This window comes from Solanum tuberosum, unplaced genomic scaffold (genome assembly GCF_000226075.1).
Source record: "Solanum tuberosum cultivar DM 1-3 516 R44 unplaced genomic scaffold, SolTub_3.0 scf00435, whole genome shotgun sequence".
Taxonomy (NCBI): Eukaryota; Viridiplantae; Streptophyta; class Magnoliopsida; order Solanales; family Solanaceae; genus Solanum; species Solanum tuberosum.
Window position 1 is genome coordinate 71,593 of NW_006239382.1, and position 25,000 is coordinate 96,592.

General features: G+C 36.6%; 2 protein-coding genes across 2 annotated transcripts in view; both read right to left on the minus strand.

Annotated features, from left to right (window-relative positions):
- Positions 1-13,845: 13,845 nt before the first annotated feature.
- On the minus strand, positions 13,846-17,923 carry LOC102599346 (putative pentatricopeptide repeat-containing protein At3g13770, mitochondrial). Its single transcript, XM_006363781.2, has 2 exons — positions 17,222-17,923; positions 13,846-15,609 (listed from the first exon to the last, which is right to left on the minus strand). The coding sequence occupies exons 1-2, from the start codon at positions 17,688-17,690 to the stop codon at positions 14,465-14,467; spliced, it is 1,614 nt and encodes a 537-aa protein (XP_006363843.1). The 5' UTR covers positions 17,691-17,923; the 3' UTR covers positions 13,846-14,464.
- Positions 17,924-18,012: 89 nt separating this feature from the next.
- Positions 18,013-25,000, minus strand: part of LOC102599672 (exo-poly-alpha-D-galacturonosidase) — a 9,088-nt gene continuing 2,100 nt past the window's right edge. Inside the window, exons 2-4 of the mRNA XM_006363782.2 lie at positions 24,666-25,000; positions 20,390-20,721; positions 18,013-18,816 (exon numbers count right to left, since the gene is read on the minus strand). The exon at positions 24,666-25,000 is cut by the window's right edge and continues 442 nt beyond it. Coding sequence (XP_006363844.1) covers positions 18,326-18,816; positions 20,390-20,721; positions 24,666-25,000 — 1,158 coding nt within the window. The 3' untranslated portion in view covers positions 18,013-18,325. The remainder of the gene's footprint in view (positions 18,817-20,389; positions 20,722-24,665) is intronic.

Genomic DNA, 25,000 nt, shown 5'->3' on the forward strand with positions numbered 1-25,000 from the left:
CTAGTTGGGGCATGTCCCAACATTTCTAGTCAGTTTAGAGGCTTATTTCAGACATAGTTAGATTCAGCTTAGTATCTTGAGTTTGATATTTCTTTTGTATTAAACTCTCAGATTTGATATATTCAGTTATAGTATTTGGGTATTCCCCATCTTTTCAGATCTATTTATGATTTAGCTTCCGCATCAGTTTATTATCTTTAGTATGCTCATGATCAGGCTAGCAGGGTTAGCTTGGGATCACTTGTGGTCCTAGGTCCCGTGTCCGCGTCTTGGGGGTAGCTTGGGGCGTGACACTTTCACTCTTCTAGAGGGTGAAGCAGGGGTATCCTTTATCCCCTGCTTTATTTATTATCATTGTGCTCACTAGAGCTCTAAACCAGTTGTTTTCTAAGGCTGACTTCAAAGGCTATGGGATGCCAAAATGGAGTGAGAAATTAATCATCTTACTTATTTAGATGATACAATCATATTTGTTGCTTTTGAGTAGAAATCAATTGCTCTTATTATGAATACCTTGAAAGAGTATGAAAATCAGTCAGGGCAGATGATCAATAAGAATAAGAGTTACTTCTACATGTTTAATAAAGTTGGTAATACTATGATAAAAGAGGTGGAGGAAGATACTGATTTTGTGAGAGGTAAGTTCCCCATAATCTACTTAGGGTGCCCTATTAGCCATGCAAAGATGAAGAAAATTTAATTTTAATGAATTGATTAAGAAAGTTCAAAATAAGATGCAAGTCTAGAAAGGTAAACTCCTATCTTTTGGGGATAAAGTTGTGCTTATAAATCATGTGTTGCAAAGTATCCCCATATACTTGCTATCATTTTTAGTACCACCAAAATGTGTAATCAAGGATCTTCATAGGATGTTTGCAAAGTTACTTATGAATTTCAAAGAAAATGGCAGAGGAAAGCACTGGATAACTTGAGATGATATTTTCCTGCCTAAAGAGGAAGGGGGTCTTGGTTTTAGATCTCTTTTTGATGTGTCCGAAACTGGTTTTGCAAAACTTTGGTGGAATTTTAGAACAAAAAATTCACTATGGTCCCAATTTATGTGGAATAAGTACTACAAGAGGTATATGCCTCAAGCAGTAGAATGGAGCAGTGGATCTCAAGTTTGGAAGATGGTGTTACTGGCCAGAGATAGCTTTGATCAAGAAATATGGTGGGAACAAGATAGGAATCTCATAATTTCGCTCAACGTCGCTCTCTTCAAGAGATGAAAAAGAAGAGGTGTATGGTAAAGTATTTTTCTACTTGCTCAATTCAAGCGGAGAAAAGGTAAGAAAAAACTTTTACCTAGTAATTTCATGATAAAGTGATACTACTTTTCATGAAAAAAAATGATATTTAAATTCTTGAAATAGTGAGGGCCCATTAAATGAGGGAAAAAAAAGTCATTGTGAAAAAAAATAATTTTTACATCTTTGAGAAATGCTCTAAAAAAGAGTATTACAAATGCATATATTTATTGTGGAATAAATCACATGTTATTGTTTGGCTATAATGTAATGACTTTCGGCTCTAACATGAGAGTTATAAATAAATTATGAAAACCATGTTGAGTAGTCATTTAACATGAGATGTTTTGGTGAGATAAATTTCATTCTTGGAATGAAAAATACCATAAAACGTGTGATGAAAATTTTCTTATCAAGTCACATAATATTCAAATAATTGTGAAATACAATTTTGTTGGTTGTGTGAGTCTTGCAACTCCTATTCATTCAATTGTGTGAGAAGGTTGTGACAAAAAAAAAGGAGTTTGCTAGGCTAATAAAAATATGAGCTATCTGACTAACAACCTGACTTGATATTATGTTTGTAGAAAAAGTACTTAGCAGGAACAAACAAATAAGATAAGAAAATTGATGTTATTTGTTGGAAGTGAGAAAAGCAAATTATATTGCTTACTTATCTACTATAGAGGTAGACGTAAAAAAAATTAAGCTTCAACAAGTGAAAAACTGAATTTATTTACTATATCAAACACTTAATTTTGAAAGATTATTTTTTCTAATTTTGACTAATTGTGATGGCACCAATATAATGGTTGAATACAAAATCGTTATTATAACGGTAAATTCAAACCCATGAAAAGAAAACACAATATTGGGAGATCATATTGATCATTGAGATACCATCAATATTAATTGTGTTAAAATTATTTGTGATAATCTTGCAGATTCATGAACTAAAGCATTTGCAAGAAAAAGAGTCTGAAGCACATCGATGGGGATGAAATTGAAGCTCATAAATTTCTGAGTCATATATAAGGAAACCCAACCTGGGGACTAGAGATCCTATAACCAGGTTCAATGGGAAGAATGAATCATATGATGACTTGTTGTGAAATGCACTAATATTAATTTGATTCAATCCCTATGATGTAAGTGCATTTATCCTATAATGATTTGTGGAGGTTGAGTCTTTTGAACTCTTAATGAAAGTATGTATCTCGTATGAGTGGGGTGTCAAATTATAGGAGCACCCTTGACAGATTTCACCTATGGGAGTATGAAAGTAGGCCGCATTCTATTAGAATGAGCTTGTTCTCAAAAGCACTCATGAAAATTGGGATAGCACAAAGCCGTAATGTGCTGGCTAAAAAAGCTTATGTCAACACCTTGATTATTGTGTGTAAGCAGTAATACTTTATTTCCCTTAAGTAGTCATAGTTCGAACTGTGAGACCACTACTGACTCTGGAGTAAATGTTATTGTTTTACTAAGTGAAGGTTCAACGCAGAGCACACCTTCATTATGCATAATAGTCTACCTTCAACTAAATTGTGAAGCACTCTCTTATTTTATTATTGAAATGAGTGGGGGAATGTTAGTGTTTATGCATTTTAATATTAAAATTAAAATATTAAGTGCATATGTTAGTGGGTATAAGTTGATAAGAATGTGGTCATTTTTGTGGTGTAACTCTTGTAACCACTATTGCCATGATCTACCACTAATTCCACTCATTATTCTACCACATTATACATTGTAACTTATGTAACATTTAGGTCATTCATTTACTTACATTATTATCCACATTATTCTTATTCAATACAAAGAAGAATTCTTCCCCTATAAATAGTGGTGTTTCTTCCTTTGTGAAATATGTCAAAAAAAAAAAGAAGATGAGAAGTGTGGAAAACTATTGTAGTATGTAGTGAGGTAAGTGTAGTGAAAGAGAGAGTTGAGACAAAGAAAATATTCTAAGTCTTCAACTATATTCACTATACAAAAGAGAATATTTGTATGTTGAAGGAATGTGTTTTTATGTGGAGCTTTGGTCTCTTCAACTAATCCAAAGTTGCTTGAGTTGTACGATGTTGTTGGGATGTTGTTGGGATGTTGTATCCTGGAGGGGACAAGTCAAGAGTATTACTGTTGGATTGGTGTAGATTATGCCGCAGTGGGCTTGAATCTCCTTAAAGAGAGTGAGATATCCGTGCCTCAGCCTAAAAATTTGTTTATTCATTTTTTGCTATTTTATTTTCAACTGTAATATTTTGTATATGTGGTATAATATACCAACATATACCACTCATGTAGAATTTCACTGTCATTTGAACACTTTTTGCTTACATGGCATAATGAGTGTAATACACTCATTGATAGGCGCGTGAAAGGGTTATTTAGTTAATTTTTAATTATTTTTTTCAACTTTATCCCCATTTCCAGTCACCATTTTTCCCAAGTTAAATTTCATCCGTTGTGAATGAAGGCTTTTCAACAAAAATGACGGAAAATATTTTTAAAATTTAAGAATAAACTCATTCATAAAATTCTTTCATAAGAATCTAATATTCACAACAAAGTAAATTTTAAAAGATTGATAAAAGCTTATTTCAATAATTTGCGGGGAGTGAATTCAACGAAGCGCAACATGCAGATGTGGGTGGGGGTAATTTCTGCAAAAAGGGATAGAGATTTGGAGAAAGCAAAGCGGGGGAGCCAGGGGGTATTTTGCATACCCCAACAAAGAAATTCAAATCAGAAGGGGGATTTGTTTGTTTGGGGGTTTTGGAGAAGGCGATCGGGGGGTTATGGGCTGGGGGTGGTTTGGAGAAGATGATCGGAGGCGCGGGGAGTGGGTGGTTTGGAGAAGATGATCGGGGGTGAGGGGCTTTGGAGAAGACAATCAAGGGTGGGTGTTTTTTGGGGGGGGGGGGGGGGGTTTTTTTTTTGGCTTTAATTTTTTATTTGGGGAAAAATATCACGTGTCATTAATTTATTGGTCAATTTTTATTTTTACTCAATATTAATTATTTAAAAATTATTTTTTGACACAAATGACAAATGTCATCGTTTAATTTGTCACTTTACACATCATTCGTGAGTGTAATCCACACATATTATATGTTTTTGCTAATATTAAAAAGGTGTCAAAATAACACAACGAGACCCTACATGAGGTGTCTAAAATAAACATTGTTCAGTTAAGGTGTCTAAGTGAAACATTGTGTCAACTTTAGAGGGCTACCGATGGGTTAAAATATATTTATTCGGATTCCTCAAAAGTTTCAAATTCTTTAAAATTAGTATAATTTAAAAAATCCAATACAAGATTGCAGTATCAAAAGTGAGAATTTGCGCAACTTAATATATCACTAGATCAAACAAATATAAAAAAATCAACTTTAATATATATAAAAGAATCGAACTTAAAGAAGAGAACAAAACCAAACCTTGTGTTTCAAAAGAATCACTGTTTCTATGATATGTTATGGGTCAGCAACAGTTGGTTAATATAGTTAACAAGTTCACAGTTAACTATATTGACCCTTTATCTTATTTTATCGTCTTTACATATTAGTCCTTGTACTTTTAGTTTTTGCATCAGTACCTAGAATTGTTATAACCATTAGTTCACGTAAGAAAGACAGTCAATGAGAATTATATTGTCTTCTTCTTCTTCTTCTTCTTCTTCTTTTCATAGCTTATATTCTTAGTTGTTCTCTTTGTATTTCGATTGGAATTATCTCAATACATATCAGTGGTATCAGAGCACTTTTGGGATCTGTGGAAATCAACTATGGCCGCTAAAATTCGGGAAGTTCTTACACGTCTGGATCGAATGGCCATTGACATGGCTAATGTTGCTGTGCGACAAAATCAATTGGAAACAGTGAATGAGAAGTCATTTTTGGAGCCGACAAAGGCAATTGAGGATGGCCATGGAAAGCGACCAGCAACACCTAGATTCTCTGAGGAAATCTACTCTCCCACTAGCGGACCTCTAGGAATACCAGGAATTATGAACTCAATTCCTTCTCCTCCATTGTTTAACAGAACCACGACGAGTAATCCGACATCCGAGGGACACATACCCATAAAACGAACCCAGTCACTTCTAGCCAGAATCCGGTTCATCCTACCCAATTTAACCCTACTCCATCCACACAATTTTAGTTCACTACGCGATTCCCATTGCCCCAAAGTCCCAAATTGCAGACTCCCTTCAATCCCAAATTTGTCAACTACACTCCACATATGACCCAAAAGCCACCCAACCTCTATACCCCTTACCCCCAATATTCCCTCAATCAACATAACCCCTCACTCTTACATCTATCTAGAGTGGATTTTCCTTGATTTAATGGCAAGGTTTTTCAGGATTGGTGGTATAAGGCAGAGCAATTCTTCTCCTTCGATGAGGTTCAGTCTCAACAGAAAGTGACCACTGCAGCGCTGTATTTTGATGACCTTGCACTGCAATGGCACCAGGCCTACATGAGGAGTCGTAATCATCTTTGATATTCCAACATGAGAAAAATACATCTATGCTTTGTCTAATAGGTTTGGGGGCTGAATTCGATGACCCCATGAGTGAGTTGGTGAGTCTAAGGCAAACTGGCAGTGTTATTAGTTACCAAGAGGTGTTAGATAGAGCCATGACCCGGTTGACATTAGATCCCAATCATGCCATTAGTGTATTTTTGAATGGGCTGAAACCAGAGTTAGGGGATGCTGTAAGTATTCATAGACCATACTCATTACCTCATGCGTATCACTTAGCTCAGTTACATGAGTCTATTTTCTTGAAACAGTGGAGGAAAACAATGAAAAATCAACCATACTCTTATGCTAAGCCCCAAACTACACCTAATTTACACTTGCCTAAACCTCCTCCACCTATTGTTGCAGAAAGACCTAGGAGTAGAAGGCTTAATCCTGTAGAGTTAAGTGACAAGAGAGCCAAAGGACTCTGCTATATCTGTGATGAGAAGTATGAGCAGGGACATGTCTGTAAGACCAATGCTTAGTTGTTCTTGTTAGAATTGGAGGAATAGGGTGTAGCGTTGGAGGAAGAAGGTGAGTTATTGCTGTTACCTGAAGTGGTTGAGACCTGTGAGATCTCCATTCATGCCATGATTGGAATCAAGGGATATAGAACCTTGAGATTGACTGGACATTGTCATAAGAAGGCCCTCAATATACTCATTGATACAGGTTCAACACACAACTTCATGGAAAGTGGATTAGTGGCTCGGATGGGCTGGAAGGTGAGCCCTTGTAACTAGGGAGATGCTAGCTTAGCTGATGGAAATTATGTTCCTATCAGTGGCATGTGTCATGGGGTTGAATGGTTACTACATGAAGTGTCTTCAGGGCAGATTTCCTTCTTTTACCCCTTGGTACTTGTGATGTGGTGTTGGCGGTTCAGTGGTTAACTGACTTGGGAGACATTATTTTTAATTTCAAACAGATGACTATGAAGTTTGAATATGAAGGAAAAACATTGTGCTTACCTGGTAACATACCTAAGATGAAATGAGTTGAATCAGAATCTCTTACCAATATTAAGCAGGAGGAGATTCAGTTGTTTATGATCAAAGTTACTCCTAAAGAAGAGAAGTTTACACAAGATTCAAAACCCACACCTTTAGTTGAGGTGCCAGGAGAAGTACAACATGTTCTACATGAGTTTACTTCTGTGTTTGGGGAACCGAAGGGATTACCACCTTCTAAGGGATCCTTTGATCACCATATTCCCTTGAAGGAAGGATCAAATCCGGTGAATGCAAGACCTTACAGATACTCACCAATTCAAAAGGATGTTATTGAGAACATGGTGAAAGATTTGAAGAACCAACGACTCATACGACATAGTTGCAGTCCCTTTGCATCACCAGTTAGCTTAGTGGGGAAGAAAGATGGAAATTGGAGACTTTGTGTAGATTACAGGGCTTTGAATCAGATTACTATCAAAGACAAATACCCTATTCCTATTATTGAAGAGCTTCTGGATGAAATTGGGGGTGCACAATGGTTTTCCAAGGTTGATTTCAGGTCTGGGTACCATCAGATCAGAATGGCAGCACCTGATATCCACAAAACTGCCTTTAGGACACATTCGGGTCACTATGAGTTCCTAGTGATGCTGTTTGGATTGACTAACGCCCCTTCCTATTTTCAGGGTTTAATGAATCAAGTGTTTCAAAAGCACCTAAGGAGATTTATCTTGGTGTTCTTTGATGATATCCTTATTTTTAGTAAATGTTTGGAGGATCATGTAGCTCACTTGTGGATCACGTTGCAGCTGTTACAGCAACACAACTTGTATGCTAGACTCTCCAAATGCCAGTTTGCTACAAACATTATAGAGTACTTAGGGCACTACATATCGGCTGTCGGAGTAGCCACTGATCCAAAGAAGATCCTAGTAGTTCAGCAATGGCCAAAACCTACAACCCTTAAGCAAATCAGGGGGTTCCTTGGTCTTACATGTTATTACAGAAGGTTTATCCAAGGTTATGGTCAGATCAGTAAACCATTGACTGATCTATTAAAGAAAGAAGGTTTCAAATGGACGGAAGGAGCAACTAAAGCATTTCAGAATTTGAAAGATGCAATAACATCTGCTCTTGTGTTAGATCTTCCGAACTTTAACTTGAGTTTCACTGTGGAAACTGATGCTTGTGATGTTGGTATAAGAGATGTTATTATGCAGCTAGGACAACCTATTACCTACTTGAGCAAGGGACTTTCTCTACACCACTAAGCTATGTCTGTTATGACAAAGAGTTGTTTGCGTTGGTAATGGTTGTGTCTAGTTGGGGTCAGTATCTCACTGGTAGGCACTTCATTGTTATAACAGATCAAAAGGCGTTAAAGTTCCTGTTAGAACAAAAACTTCATACTGGGTCCCAACTGAAATGGATTATTAAGCTGATGCAATTTGATTTTACTATTGAATACAAGAAGGGTAAGCAGAAAAAAGTTGTTCATGCTTTGTCTAGGATTCCTGCAGTGGAGTTAGCTTCACTTACATTAGGTGTTGTTAGGTCCGACTTGCTGCAAACCATCATGAGCAGTTGGGATTCTGATACGGAATTGAGAAAGTTGATCCACAAGCTGAGTATCCTGAAGGAGGACATTAAGGGGTTCTCTTTTATCAACCAGCAGTTGAGATGGAAAGGTTGATTGGTTATAGGAGGTGATACCTCCCTAAGAGCTGAAATCATTACGTTGTGGCATGCTTCAGTTCATGGAGGCCATTCTGGAATTGACCATACTTATAGGAGGATTACTTCTTTTTTCTATTGGAAGGGACTAAGAAGAGATGTAGAAGACTATATCAAAGGTTGCGAGATATGCCAGAAGTGTAAATATGACAAGGCTACATATCTAGGATTGTTTCAACCTCTAGCTATTCCTTCTTTAGCTTGGGCCAGTGTGAGAATGGATATCATTGAGGGGTTGCCTAAGTCTAAAGGCAAAGAGGTCATATGGGTTGTGGTAGACCGACTCACTAAATATGTACACTTTGTTGCCCTTTCTCATCCTTACACTGCATTGGATATTGCTAATCTATTCATGGAGCATGTATTTAAACTACACGGTCTTCCTGAAGACATTGTTAGCGACAAGGATCCCATTTTTACTAGCAAGGTGTGGCGGGAGTTATTTGCTATGCAAGGTGTGACACTGAAAACTTCCACAACAGACCGACAGACAAACTGAGGTTGTGAACAGATGTTTAGAGACTTATCTCAGGTGAAATTGTGCAGATTCTCCAAAGGACTGGGCTCATTATTTGGTATTTGCTTAGTGGTGGTACAACACTACTTTCCACAGTTCCACACAGACCACTCCTTATGAGGCATTGTATGGACAACCTCGCCCCCTGCATTTGCCTTACTAACAAGGTGATTCTGAGCTCATTGAGGTGGATAGGAGCTTGGTTACCAGAGAGTTCAAGCTGCAGATGCTCAAATTTCACCTCAGTAGGACGCAACAACGAATGGTTGATCAGGCTAACAAGAAGAGATCAAACAGAATATTTCAACCTGGAGATTGGGTCTTCCTAAAGGTCCAATCTTATAGGCAGATCACACTGTCCAACAAACATTTTTTCAAACTCTCTTACAAGTATTATGGCCCTTATCAAGTCCTTCGTGTGGTAGGCACTGAAGCCTATACACTTTCTCTTCCCTCCCAACTTTTATTGCATCCCACTTTTCATGTTTCATTGCTCAAACCTTGCTACAAGGTCCCAGCTACTGTGAGCCACCCTCCTGTCCTTGGCTTGTCCAGTCCTTATTGCCCTGCCCCCTCTAAGGTCCTTGATAGACGTATGGTGCAGCAAGGTAATAAAGCAGTTGTGCAGTTGTTGATTCAGTGGGATAATCTTCCAGTTGATCAAGCTACATGGGAGAATATTCATACACTGAAGATCAGATTTCCAGCATTTTCTCTTCCTTGAGGTCAATGAAGTATTTCAGAGGGGAGTATTGATATGTTATGGGTTAGCAGCAGTTGGTTAATATAGTTAACAAGTTCACAGTTAACTATATTGGCGCTTTATCTTATTTTATCGTCTTTACATATTAGTCTTTGTACTTTTAGTTTTTGCATCAGTACCTAGGGTGTTATAACCATCCGTTCACGTAAGAAAGGCAGTCAATAAGAATTCTATCGTCCTCTTCTTCTTTTCATAACTTAGTTGTTCTCTTTGTATTTCGATTGGAATTATCTCAATACATATCATTCTACGTCTTGAAAATCTTAGATTTCTTAGAAGAAGAAAAAAAGATACTTGTTGATGAGGTGGTGCAAAGAATGGGAATTAGTCTGCCTTCTAGATGTCATTGCTGCCAACATCCTAAAAGAGAGACTATGTCTCATGTTTTTCTAATCTCCTATACTGCTGAAAGGTTGTGGAGAAAGTTTTCAATGTGTGCAGGTATCAATCATGATGGAATGCAATTATCACAACTCATAATTAAATGGTGGACATGGCATGTCTCGACACAACTAAGACAAGTCAGGAAGGTAGTACCTAGTATCATCATATGGGAATTATGGAAAAGAAGAAATAACCTGAAGCATGGAGGAACAATCAATTTCAACAGATTAGTGCATCAGGTAAACACTAATATATGACAATTAGCAAAGTTTAAGTTCCCAAAGGTGAGGAATCTACCAACCCAATGGCCAAATATAGTGGAAGTCCTAGCTAGCTTCAAAACTATAGTGCACTACAAGATGGTCCAGTGGCATCCACCTCCTATTGGCACAATCAAGTTCAACACTAATGGTGCAAGTAGGGGAAACCCAGGAAGAAGCTCATACGACTTTTGTATCAGAAGTAGTACATGTGACTTTTTTTTGCACAATCAGACATAATACCTGACACTACCAATACAGAGGTAGAGGCAATTGCAATTAGGGAGGCTATAGCATATGGTGTCGCAGAGGGATATGCAAGATGCATAATAGAGACAGACTATCTATTACTGAAGAAAATTCTAGAGGGTGAATGAGAGACGCCTTGGCAGATCAACACAATAATTGAGGATACCAAGGAATTTATGAATTACTGTGACACAGAAGTACATCACATATATAGAGAAAGTAACAAACTAGCAGATTACATGGCCAATTTAGCATTAGATTGGAATGGAAAACAAAAATTCAGGGGATTCAAAGAACTAATAAGCAAAGGAAAGTGTATAGTCAACATGGACAAAGCTCTACTTCCTAACTTCATATTCAACACAAGGAAAACACAAACAGATAGAACATTATGACGTGAACTCAATAATCACATTCCAGCCTAGTAAAGGAAAAATCAACAACTTCAAACACGAATACATAAAAAAAAAAAAAAAAAACATCACCAAAAACAACTTATTCTCAATCACTTCGACAAAATCTCAGAACGGAAACAGATGCAACAATGCAGAGGGTCTCAAGAATAATATTGTGAATAAATTACAGAGACGAGAAATCTTACATGAACCATACAAGAAAGATGAAGAAGGAGTCAATGGACGAAGAAAGGTAGAAAAATAGAGATCCACGAGTCAAGGAGAAACAAATTTGAAATTCGAATAAGACAAAAATAGCAACACTCAAATGAAAAACAAATTGATTAGGAACGAATGGTGGGAGAGTGATTCTTACCGAGATAAAGTGCAAATCCACCATGTACACAAGGAAGAAGATGAGGCCATTAACGGTGAAAGAAAATGGAAGAGCTCTGTTGGAGACTCTTCCGTTTCCTCTTTTGACTTTTTTTTTTTGCTTTATTTTTAGTTTAGTTGTTAAAAAAAAAGGTACAAGGTTTGGCGGGTAAAAAAGTCGGGAAGTCTGCATATTCCCGCCAATCTTAATTTTTTTTTCTTGAAAATATTAGCTACGGTACACTTAATTGTTTTATTTAATTATTTTAAAAAATAAAAATAGTTGACGGCTTTGTTGTTTTTATTATTTTGATGAGTATATAATTTAAATGGATCTCAACCATAAATTATTATACAGTACACATGGTATGAATAGAGCCGTCAATATGGGCTAGGCCCGTTGGGCCGGCCTGGCCTAACCCGTGATTTGATAGGATTGGACTACGATTGTTGGAGCCCATTTAAGAAAAGAGCTTTTCAGCCCGGCCTGAATAAGTCTGCCGATTTGTGGGACTTGAGAAATATGGATAGGGCCGGCCCGTGGACCAAATAAAAATTAATCAAAAAAATAAAAAATAAAATAGAGTATTAAAAATAACAAGAGTCTAAACTCAAAATCAATTTAAACTTTGAAATATTACAATTTAAATACAAATTATATTGGGAAAAGGGACGGATTTACCCCGAACTTTAATAAATGGTATGTATATGCCCTTCGTTATACTTTGCGTCCACATAAGCCCCTGCCGTCCAATTATAGGTACACATATACCCCTCTCACTAACGGACCCCTATTTTTTACACGTGTCTTAATCCTAGTGAACTACCCGTTTTGACCACTTTTTTTTAACCCCATAACCCAACTATCCTCCCCATAACCCAATACCCACCCAATTTCCTCTAAAATGAATCATAATTAAAATACCCAAATTAATAACTATTGGTCCCCACCGATTTTTGAATTGTGTAACTTAAATGAAAAACGTGTCATTTAATGTATTTAACGCGTTTTTTAAAAATTTTGTGATAAGTTGAAATTAAAGAATTATTTATTCATATTAATGCTTAAAAAAATATGGTGGAAAATTATACGAAACAACAAAAAATGAAGTGAAAGAATAGAGTAATTTCTCATTGCCAAAATGGAAATTTACAGAACAATTATATTCATTTTCATTGATATTTCACAATTGTGAATATTCGAGTAAAAGAGAAAATATAATTTCTCACTATTTTCCATTTCTGTACAATATTGAATATCCTCAAAAAAAAGACAATTTTACCCTAGCAGAAAGTCGAGATTTACAGTAATGCCCCTAGAAATCATCTTCTCCGCCGTTACGCCGGCCACTGTAATTACTCTTCCAAATCCGGCAATACTGCAGTTTCCGATGCTTCCTCATAACTCTGGAAAACCCCCCATTCTTCACCGCCGACGCAGAATGCCGGCCAGATTTATGAGCAAAGGGCTCCACTTTCTCCGGCCCAAAAAAACCTTTTCCCATCTGGCTCAGAGTGTCCTCATACATGTTGAATCTAGTGAGAAGAATCCCATCTAACCCATGAACAACAAATCTCGACCCGACAAAAAGATTCGGATCGGAAACCCGAACTCCATCAATAGTGACGAAATCGTCGTCGCCCCTGTTCGTTTCCACCAAAATATTGTAATGGGTAAGAAGGGTGCAAAGGTATAGGGAACAGGGGAAGTAAGGTTGCGAAGTTCACTGATTGTGAGTCGGTGAGAAGGGATGACGTGGGGACCAATAGGATTAATTTGGGTATTTTAATTATGATTCATTTTAGAGGAAATTGGGTGGGTATTAGGTTATGGGGCAGATAGTTAAGTTATGGGTTAAAAAAAGGGGTCAAACGGGTAGTTCAATAGGATTAAGACACGTGTAAAAAAATAGGGATCCGTTAGTGAGACGGGTATATGTGTACATATAATTGGACGGCAGGGGCTTATGTGGACTCAAAGTATAACGGAGGGCATATACGTACCATTTATTAAAGTTCGGGGGTAAATCTGTCCCTTTTCCCAATTATATTTATAAAATATGTATTACATAAAATAAAAATTCCCTAAAATTTCTAGGAATCACTACGTACATAGGCCGCCTATGGAATATTGTCATAGTTTTTGTATTTTATTATAATCATTGAAAAACAATCAGGTTAATATTTTTATTTAGCTATTTATGATTTTATTTTAAATCAAACTTAATAAATATTATAAAGATAATTTTATTTGTGGATTTGATTAACAAGTAGTAACACTAACATCATATAATATTATCTTGTCGATATTTATGATAATATTTTTAAATTATAATTTAATTTAAAAAAATTATAAAAATATATTTTTACGAAAAGAGGGTTGGCCTGGCAAGCCCGTAGCCCACGTACTTGTGGGCTGGACCGACCATTTTCTGGGGGACACCAAAAATGGGTTAGCTCGGCCTGACCCGTCAAATTTCAAAGCATGTATGGGTTGGCCCGGATGGGGTGGGCCAGCCCATATTGATAGCTCTAGGTATGAATCTATAAGGCCAATGAACATTACTTGACCGGATCTTTATCCCGTACAGTACAGTTTTCCAAACATTGCATGGAAGGGTCGGTCTCCATTTATTTGAGCCACCAAATTTTTTACTTGTTGAAGCAGTGTTTCTACTTGTACTCTGTTACCATTTACAGAGTAGAAGCTCAATAATGTTTGTGAAAATGTGCACACTGAAACCAAACAACCTGGTTTGGATAACCAATGATCATCTGTCTGATGCTACCAGTGCAGGCATCTTCAATCAATGATAATCAAACACTTTGAAGAGTTGATCACTTCACAATTAGAAGTAAACCTGTGAGTTGCTCCGTCAGAAAACTCTACCCCATTATATACAAAAAGAAATATCAAGTTCTCTTACCAAAATATGCTTTATTCCATTTTGGAGCAAGACTTCACCAATAGTTTCCATGTGAATAAATCATCAAACTGAGCTGTGTTTGAGCTCTACCTTGGGAACAATGGAGTAGCGTTTTCTTTTTTCACTGCTCATCCATATTAAGCAAGCTCTGATGAGGAATATAAGTCCTCATTCCATTATGTTTTTCTGTGTCATGGATAAAATCAGGACCAATCCAGCTTTTTCCAGATTCCTTTACCATGGCTCTTGCATTTATCAACTCTCTTACTCTTCTAGCATCTTCCCACCTTCCTGCCGATGCATACATGTTTGAAAGAATTACATAAGTTCCAGCATTTTCTGGCTCTATCTCCAAAAGTTGTCTGGCTACAATTTCACCAATATCAACATACAGGTGAGCCCAGCAAGCACCTAAAAGTGAACCCAGAACTGCAGCAGTTGGTTCAAAAGGCATCTCTTTGATGAACTGAAAGGCCCTTTCTACTTGGCCAGATCGACTTAGCAAATCAACCACACAACCACAGTGCTCAATGCTAACCTCAACCCTATCTTTTCCACTACTTAAATCGTTAAAAATCTCTACACCTTTATCCTCCATTCCTCCATGGCTGCAACCAGATAACACAGCTAAAAGAGTTATCTCATCAGGCTTAATTTTGTCTTCTTCTCTCATCATTTTGAAGAGCTCAACTACCTCCTTTCCCATCCCATGTTTACTGTAACCAACAAGCATCGCATTCCATGAGCTCACAGTTCTTTCGGACATTTGATTAAATATCATCCTTGAATAAGTGAATTTTCCACACTTGGAGTACATATCAATGAGAGAATTATGAAGCACCGCATAGAAAGGCAGTTCCAATCGAATAATACGGGCATGCAGTTGTCTACCTTGTTCAACTGCAGCAAGTCCTGATAAGGCTGTTAATACACTAGTATATGTAACATAGTTGAAAGACATTCTCTCTGCCTGGAACTTGCAAAAAAACTCTAGTGCCTCTTCAAATAGTCCCTGTTGAGAGTAGCCTGAGATTATAGCAGTGCAAGAGACAACATCTCTTTCTGGCAAGTTTTCGAAAACATATCGAGCTTCATGAACTTTGCCAGCTTTGGCATACATATCAAGGAGTGAGCTTCCCACATATACGTGTGATTCGAAAGGGCTCTTTACTAAGAGACAGTGAATTTGTCTCCCAAATTGAAACCCAATGGCACTAGTACATAATGTAAGCACTGTTGCAAAAGTGAACTCATTTGGCGCAGTACCTGCAACAATTTTTTTTTACAGTCTAGTCAAAAGAGGACAAATGAAATTTCAATTTCAAGGGTGAATCCGATGCATTACACTATTTTTTCAACATAAAGAAGGTCAATAAAATGTACTTCCTCCATATCAATTTGATTGTCTTACTTTTCTTTTCAATATATATAAAAAAGAATGTCTCTTTTCTTTATTGACAACTTTTTAATTCTAGCTTGTTTTTTTTTTTGAGAATAAGGGTCAAAATTGCTCCTGAGACCTGAACTATGCGAAGTAGACCACTTATACCCTTCATTACATTTTGGAATAAAAAATGTCCCCGTTGTCATCCCAAGAGACCACAAATACCCTTGAGTTAACAACCCAATTTTTTTGTGATGTGGCAAGTCACGTGGGACTAATCCCTCCACCCAAGCGTTGCCAACTAGGATTCCCACTAAACTATGGATCATTAATTCTGACGCCCAAAACCCATTCTTGCTAACGACCCGACCCGCTAAAATTAAGAGGCAAACATCGATCTTGGATTCAAGTTGGTAGTGTTGTTCAATATGGAAAGATAAATCCACCTTTAGGACACAAAGCAGTCGGCCAGTCCCTTGTTTATAATCAACTTTATCCATTTGAACGACTTAAGAACTACACTTCTGGAATCATACACCATGGCCAACTTACAGGTATGGTAGCTGAAACTTGATAGCTCTTTCTTTGTCCTAGCTGACTTTTCATTGCGCTATGTTCGGTGTTCAGCAGAAAGTCTCTGAGATTGTCAACAGGAGTGATAAACTTGCTACTTATGAAGGAGTATAAAGAGACCATTCGTTAGTCTTACTGAAATTTCAGATTGTGAGAACTTGAATTCAAGACTGATGTTTGCCTCTTAAGTTTAGCAGATCGGGTCAGGAGCAATGGGTTAGAGTTTGGGTTATAAATTGGGTTAGAATTAATGACTCATAATTTAGTGGGAATCCTAGTTGGCAACGCTTAGGTGGAGGGATTGTCCCACGTGGCATGTCCCGTCACTAAAAATTTGGGTTGTAAACTTTTGAGGGTATTTGTAATCTCTTTGGATAACAGTGGGGTATTTTTTATTCCAAAATGTAACGGAGGATATAAGTGGTCTATTTCGCATAGTTCAAGGACAATTTTGACCCTTTTATGTTTTTTTTTATAGATGATGAGGTGGGTGAGGCGTAGCTTGAGGTTTTCTCAGCTGCAGGAACAGGGAATGAATCCTCCAAAAATGGAATGAGTTGGCAATTAATACCACAAGAAAGCCGCCATCCTCTCCCTTTAGATGTAGGGGCACAACAAAAGGTAATCTAAAGGGCTGCAGGCCTCAAAGACCACAAGATTAAAAGACATTTTGGTACATTTTATATATCTTTAATTTAAGAACACAAGAAGCGGCAATCTTCTTTACTTTCTTAAACTCCGTATCAATTCAAAACCAATCAAACAAATTAAAACAGAGGGAGTATGTAATTAACACTTTGTATGTCACAACAGATGCAAATAAATGATTGAAAGGAATATGTTTATGTGTGTGTGTCTCCGCTGCAATGCTGCATTGATATATAGGTAAAGTGTATGTAATGGGCAAAGAAATAGAAGTACCTGATGTCAACATCTGAAGAAAAAGATGGATAGCTTCAGATATATGCCCTTTTTGAGAATAGCCAGATATGAGGGCAGTCCAAGAAACAACATTCCTTTGAGGCATTTCATCGAACACCCACCTAGCATCACCTAAAAGGCCACATTTTATGTAGAAAACAATAAGCCTTGTCCTGAGGTACACTGGAGGTTGATAGTGAGTTTTGATCATGTTGGCATGTACCCTTTGACCTTCTCTTATAGCCCTTTGGTTTATACATTCGTTTAATAGAGTATCATATTCCTTGAATTTCACTTGGAGGCCTTGTTTCGCCATTTCAAACAAGGCCTCGGAGAGTGAACCATTGCAACTTAGACAACCGTACAAGAGTTGTCTCTGTTCGTAAAAATATGGTTTTTTTATCATGGAGGAAAATACATGCTTACTTGTATACAAAAATAGACTCATCTTGTTCATGGGGTTAACCATATTTAGTATACTCTACTCCAACCTTTGCTTTTATTTCTACTCAATGACAAAATATATAAGGTATTTTTCAAATTTACTATGTATATATCATTTTGAACCTCCTAAACAAGAGATTTAAAGGTTAATCTACTGAACTATACTTTTATTTTTCAAATCCGCCAACACCAAGTTAACAGGATTGGGCTGCTCATGCCGAAATACAAACAAAACAACCACCATGTTGAACGGATGTTGCTTATTTTTTCAACTCAACTTGCAATATTTATTTCTTTTCCACCTGCAACTTGAACATTATCCAAACACCACTTAGCAAAATTTGAACTCGATAGCAAACCAGAGTATATTAGGTAAAATATCTTTATGGCACACTGGTGTAACATTCTAACAATCACCAATATTCGTAGATTATCCTTGAAAGCAAAACAGAGTAGCTAAAAGATAACCATTCCGAATAGGTAACAGAATTGGTTAACAACTTTGGTCAAATCAGCCATGGGGAAACATAGAATGGGCGCTCAACTGGGACGAGCTCAAATCAACATCGCTTTGCATTCATCATGAGCACATGTTTGCAGCTTTATTTTTCTATAGAACAATTTTTTTTTACTTGCAGCTTCCTGTTTATCCCCTCATCCTTACTGTTCTTGGTAGGATCTGGAGTAGAGATTGAGCAAAGAAATATTATTTACAGTAGATGGCCTGAAATCCAATGGATTATTCCATCTCATTGATTCATCACTAGACCATTTCATGACTACGTCTTCAACAACCAGACCATCAATATGCTCCATCATGAATCCCGCAGGTTGGTGCTTTACAAGTTCTTGGCATCCTGGCCTGTAATCTACCAACCCATCTGGGAACTTTGTCCATCTCTTGTACGTCAGGTTCATGTTTAAGAACTTTAGATTGCTCAGGACTCCACCTCCCGACCCCGATAAGAAGATGCCGTTTTCAGAAGTTGCTGTGATGTTCACAAATAGCAAATTGGAAATTGAACCTGCTTTTGAACTAGCATCCCTTGGACAGGTTGTCACATAGATAGGCTCTGCTCTTCCCCACCATGATGGGTGGTAATATCTTGTGCTGATGTTTATGTTTGAGAAGATCATGTCACTAGCATTTCCTGCTCGGTAAATGATCAAATAAGACAAAGCAAACTGAAATTTGAAAAAGCAAGATACGAAAGTAGAGGTTTATGCATGAGAATAAGATAACAATCTTGAGACTTAGCTTAACAATTAGTCTTTTATTCAGCAGATCAAAGAAAAGAGTAAAAAGAGAGGTTTAAAAGCATTGTACTATCTAGTTCTTACATTTCAAGCATGTAGAACAATCATTTCAAGTATGTCGAACAAACAAATAAATACAAGAAAAACTAATGTTGAGCTAAGAGCCATGAATTAGGGAGAGCTATATGAGTTATGAGCTAGGCTAACAATATGAAGTTTTGATGATTAACAAATGATTAGCAAAACATAACAAACATATGCAAGAATAAGATTTCATACATCTCTCAAATACGAACTGCTCGTGATTATAACAAAAAAATACTGAAATACCAGTTAATATGTCTACTACAAGAGCTGCTATCAAGAGTACACTGTGGAGAAGTAAGGAACCAGGTCCCTCACAATAGACTGTAATAAGACAGTTGATCGAGGCAAAACAGATCCCAATAGAAAGATTCTTTGAGGAATTATGATTATGACTAACCCAATGATGCAAAAATCAAGGAAGAATATGGAAATATTATCATATTTGGATACATGGAAGAAGCTTTGGAAATAGGAGAGCAAAACAGTGGCCAAAAGCATGTCAAACTTGGATTTAGAATCTTGGGGTTCTTGATCAAATCCATGTTGAATTGGGAGAACAAGAAGCGGCCATCTACTCCTATATAAAGTGTTACTTTGATGTTTTCTAGGACATCAAAACACAAAGAGAAGAAAGCGCACCAAGAAGAAGAATCAACTGTGTCTTCGTGTGAGAGAGAATCAATTGACAACAGTCAGAAGAACCTTATTCCTATCAAGTGCAGCGGCGTATATATATGTCAAATTCTGCATTTAAAGGATATATATTTAAAGTTGGACACCCTTGAAAAAAGTTATGCCTTTGGTGCAGTGGTAATGGGTGTCCATTTGAATGAAGGAGTTTCGGGTTCGAACCTCAAATTTCACAATATTTTTTTTTATTGACAGTCACACACCATTATTCTTGGACACGTAAAAACTTGTGTTGATTTACTTTATTCTGCAATTACTTCTTGCATAGTTACTGAAGAACCATGTTCGTCAGTACATAAGGGGCAACATAAAATAACAAGTAAGAACTTAACTGAAATAGGATCATATTACGTGCCATAAATAACATAAAATCCAATTGATCATGTTAGTTCAACAAAGTTAAGCAATCAGAATCTCCAAGTTCTTAATTTAGGTGCACCAAGCTGTTTGGCATTGCAATGACTAGTTCCTGGCAACTACAACAAGCAACATTGAGGCTTGTAGGTAATAAACGAAAATGGGATAATTAAAACATCAGAACAGTATAAGATTTAAGTTTTAATTCTGCACGAGTAAACTGTATTCATGAAATGCTAGTGTGAAGCAAGGAGAAAAGATAGAAAGGTGTAAATCTTGCAATTTAATACTATATCAATTGTCATTCTAGCAGAAAAATCCAAAGTGGAGTACCTCCATCTCGAATTTGTAGAGCGAGGCCTCTATGAGATTCAACAATTGTAATGTTGTCAAACAAGAAATTCTTGAACGTGTAAAAGCTAGCGCTTCCAAGTTTGATGGCAGAAGATTTTGTTCGAATCCAGCAATCTGTTGCTGTGAGGTTGTAGACAGGTCCATTTGATGACTTTGGACAGATAGCATCGTCTCCTGTGTTGATGTTGCATCTAGTGATAACTGTATTGTTAGAGTCCTCTATGTCTATACCATCGTTGTTGGGTGAATTGAAGTTCCCATATATGGTTACATCACAGATTGATGTCTTATCACTTCGTACAACATGCAAACTGCAACAACATCATACCATTAAATGGCTTCTTGAAATAATTGCACAACACTGAACGGAATAGAGAATAATGTTTGAAAACAACAGAATTTAAGAGATTGACCTTTAAAGGGGGAAAAAGAAGATTAAAGCTCAATATCTATGAACACCAATCTATATCTATGATCATACTTGGACTAAACTAGTAGTAAGCAAAACAAGAAATATAATATGAATAAGGAAATCCTTTTTTATTACCCCTTCAATTCCATTTAAATATGAAACTTTCTATTTTGAAACATTTTAAAATGTTTGACACCATTTATCTTTACGCAACTTCACAACATTTTAAAAATTATTCACGCTTTCACTTTGATGTGAAGTGTGATATTAGCTTTTTTACAACCATTACATTACATCATATAGGTAAAATGTTATAACAAAATACACTTTCAACTTCAAAAATTTCAAATAAAGTGAAAAACATTTATAATAGTGCGTAGTAGCTCGTATATGAAAGCTAATCTATAACATTATGTGACTATATTTTTTAGATATTACTCTTTTAGAGAAAATTTGATTATTTGTATGATGTAATTAGTCAAGTTGGGTGATATGCTAGTTTTTAAAAATTAGAGTATATATCATAATAGAAAAAATGCATTCACATTCTAAATATTCTTAGTAAAAAGTATGACCAAACACAACTCCAACTTTGAAAATTCCAAATAAAGTTACTCCCTCTGTCCCAATTTATATGACTTACTATCCTTTTTAATCAGTCTTAAAAAGAATGACATATTTCTATATTTAGTAACAATTTAACTTTAAAATGTCATTTTTACCCTTGATAAAATGATTTCTAGCCACACAAATATCTAACTTATTTTAAACCATAAGTTTCAAAAGTCTTTCTTCTTTCACACACAATCACAACAAATAAATGGATGGAGTGAAATGCAAATTGAATTTTGTCTATAAATTAAAGAGACCCTAGTGTGAACATTCATTAAGAGTTTATTGTTTTATATATTATTTAAAAACTAGCAAGTATAAAGTGCGTGCATTAACTTAGGAAAGATCACATATTGTCTACTATTTTAGCCCATACTACACTAAAACTAAATGCATAAATATTTTTACACTATCAATTATAGTTTTTATTCTTTTAGATATAGATATTAGTTTTTTCAATTCCACAAACTCTTGAATGAAGATAGGGGCAGAGACATTGTGTGAGTTGGAGCCCTCCGAAGACATCGGGATTTTGGGTACTATAGGCGTTTTAAGGTTGAGGAAGTGAAGCATGCTATTAGTAGGATGAGCAAGGAAAAGCGACAGGTCCAAATGAGATCGCAATGGAGTTTTGGAAGATCATGGATACAACAAGTTGGAATGGCTGACTAGCTTATTCAATGTCATTTTTAAGATAGCTAAGATGCCCGAGGAATGGAGGTGGAGTACGATGGTTCCGTTGTACAAGAACAAGGATAATATCCAAAATTGCAACAACTATAAGGGTATTAAGTTGTTAAGCCACACTATGAAAGTTTGGGAGAGAGTGATGGAGAAGAGGGTGAGGAGGGGTGTGTCTATTTCTGAGAATCAGTTTGGGTTCATGACAGGGCGGTCAACCACAGAAGCTATCCATCTGGTGAGGGGACTGATGGAGAAATATCGAGAAAGGAAGAGGGACTTACAAAAGATGTTCATTGACCTCGAGAAGGCCTACGACAAAGTCTCAAGGGAGGTCTTGTGGCGATGCCCGAAAGCAAGAGGTGTATCGATGGCCTACATTAGAGCGATAAAGGACATGCACAAAGGAGCTAAAACGTGGATAAGAACGGTTAAAGGAGATTCAGAGCACTTCCCTGTGGAGATGGGGTTGCACCAGGGATCATCACTCAGTCTGTTTCTATTTGTCGTGGTGATGGATGAATTGAGGTGCCTTGGTGTATGTTATTTGCAGATGACATAGTATTGATTGATGAGACGTGCAATGGAGTTAATTCTAAGGTAGAGGCATGGAAACTTTGGAAACTAAAGGATTCAGATTAAGCAAGACTAAGCCAGAGTATGTAAAGTGCAAAGTCATTGATTCGATGCATAAGGTAGGCGTGGAAATGAGGCTCGACACACGAAATATCCCCAAGAGCGATAGATTTAAGTATATTGGGTCTATAACCCAAGGGAGCAGGGACATCGACGATGATATCACACATCATGTTGGTGCGGCGTGAATGAAGTGGAGGCTCACCTCTAGAGTCTGTGTGATAAAAAGGCACCCCTAAAACTCAAAGGTAAGTTCTATAGAGTGGTCGTTAGGCCGACTTTGTTGTACGGGGTGGAGTGTTGGTCAATTAAAAACTCTTATGTCCAGAAGATGCATGTTGCACAAATGAGGATGTTGAAGTGGATGTGTGGTCATACTAGGAGCGACAAAGTTAGAAATGAGGATATTCGTAATAAGGTGGGAGTGGTCTCCGTGGTGGACAAGATGAGGGAAGCGAGAATGAGATGGTTTAGACTTGTGAAAAGGAGATGCACATATGCACCAGTGAGGAGGTGCGAGAGGTAGGTTATACAGGGTATGGGGACAGGCTACACTGAAGAAGTATTGGGAAAAGGTGATAAGATAGGATATGACCCAGCTTCAAATTACCAAGGACATGACCCTAGATAAGAGAGAGTAGAGGACATGTATTAGGGTAGAAGGTTAGTAGATTGTGTAGTGTTGTCTTGTTTAGGGTAGTTGGTGTTTTTCATTGTCGTTATACTAGTATTGTTGTAGTTCTTGTTTTGATATTTCAATTATCGTACTAATTTTGGTGTCATTGTCTCTGTCTAATTTGTACCTAGATTTGTTGCACTTGAGCCGAGGATTTTTCAAAAATCTCTTTATCTCCACGAGGTAGTGGTAATGTCTGCATACATTCTACCCTCTCCAGACTGACTTGTGAGATTTCACTTAGTATGTTGTTGTTCTGTCGTTGTATTTTCTTTTGGATCAAATTTGTAAAAGATACTTCATTAAAACTATTTTCTTTTTACTTCATCAAAAAATTAGAACTTTTTCTTTTTAAGCCTAATGCAAAGTTTTACCGAGAATAATAAACTCCGAACTCTGTAAAAAAATAATCTTCTTTAAATATAATACATATTTTGTTTAACTGTTATTGTTTATTAGGGTCAAATCTGTAAAAAAACATTTGGACCAAATTAATCAAACAAAAATATTTAGCATAAAGATGTAGTTCCAACCAAAACTTTTACTAAGTTGACCCGGGATAGATGGTCTAAAAAATTGATAAATTTTAAGAAGTAAGAAATATATTTTACTTGGAAATTATCATGTGAAAAAAAAATTATGTGGTAAAAGTATGTATGTTACTTCTTTGGGATGAGATCATACATTAACAACTTGATCATTGTTACATATTGAATTATATTATGTTGTTTGATTTAAATACAATGTTTGTTGTGATTGTTTTTTATTTTAATGTATCATATCGTTAAGTAACGACGAAAAGCTTCATTTTGCGTAACCAACAATTTGGTGTGCTCACATTGATACTTTTTTTCCTCATTTTGTCATTACTTATTATTTAATAATCCTATTCTATTATTTACACTATTTTTTTATAGTAGCTCTACCTTATATCCTACTTTTCTTGTAGGTTTATCTTTCAAGTTATTTTTGTTTAATACCATATAACAACGAAAACGATATAATCTATCAAAATGTTATATTATTTCAACAATACAATTTGGTAATGAAACAATATATAAAAACCATCCAAACAAAATGCAAGGTAAAATATAAAATATTCAAATTCAAAGAAGTAACTGGAAGTATCTAATAATTCATATCAAATTGAGTAGGAATTTTTTTGGCAAATAAATTCCCTCAATCAAATGAACCTTTTGGTTCTCCAATCCCCAAAAAAGAAGTTGAAGAGCACGTACCACCAATAAGCAGGTTCAATGAGTCTAACATCGGAGACTTCAATATTCCGGCATCCGATGAACCCTACCAACCTCGGCCTACACTCATCTCCAAGGCAAGCTCCAGTATGGTTCCAGCTTACCATCACATTCTTCTTGTCATCAAATCTCTCTACAAACTTCAATCCCTGTCCATTGATTTCTCCTCCTCCGATGATCCCAACATCCACTGCATCCTCCGCCAGTACCACATACCACCTGCTCTGCTCCTTCGGGTAATCCTCTAACTTTGATCCTCCCAAAATTGTTGCCTTCTGGTGAATATCCAATACGACGCCTGATTTCACGAATACTGT

Coding starts and splice junctions, on each gene's coding strand:
- LOC102599346 (XM_006363781.2), bottom strand. CDS start 17,690: ATGGTTAACCCCATGAACAAGATGAGTCTATTTTTGTATACAAGTAAG. Junction 15,610..17,221: donor TCTTCAGATGTTGACATCAG/GTACTTCTATTT, acceptor AAATTGTTGCAG/GTACTGCGCCAAATGAGTTC.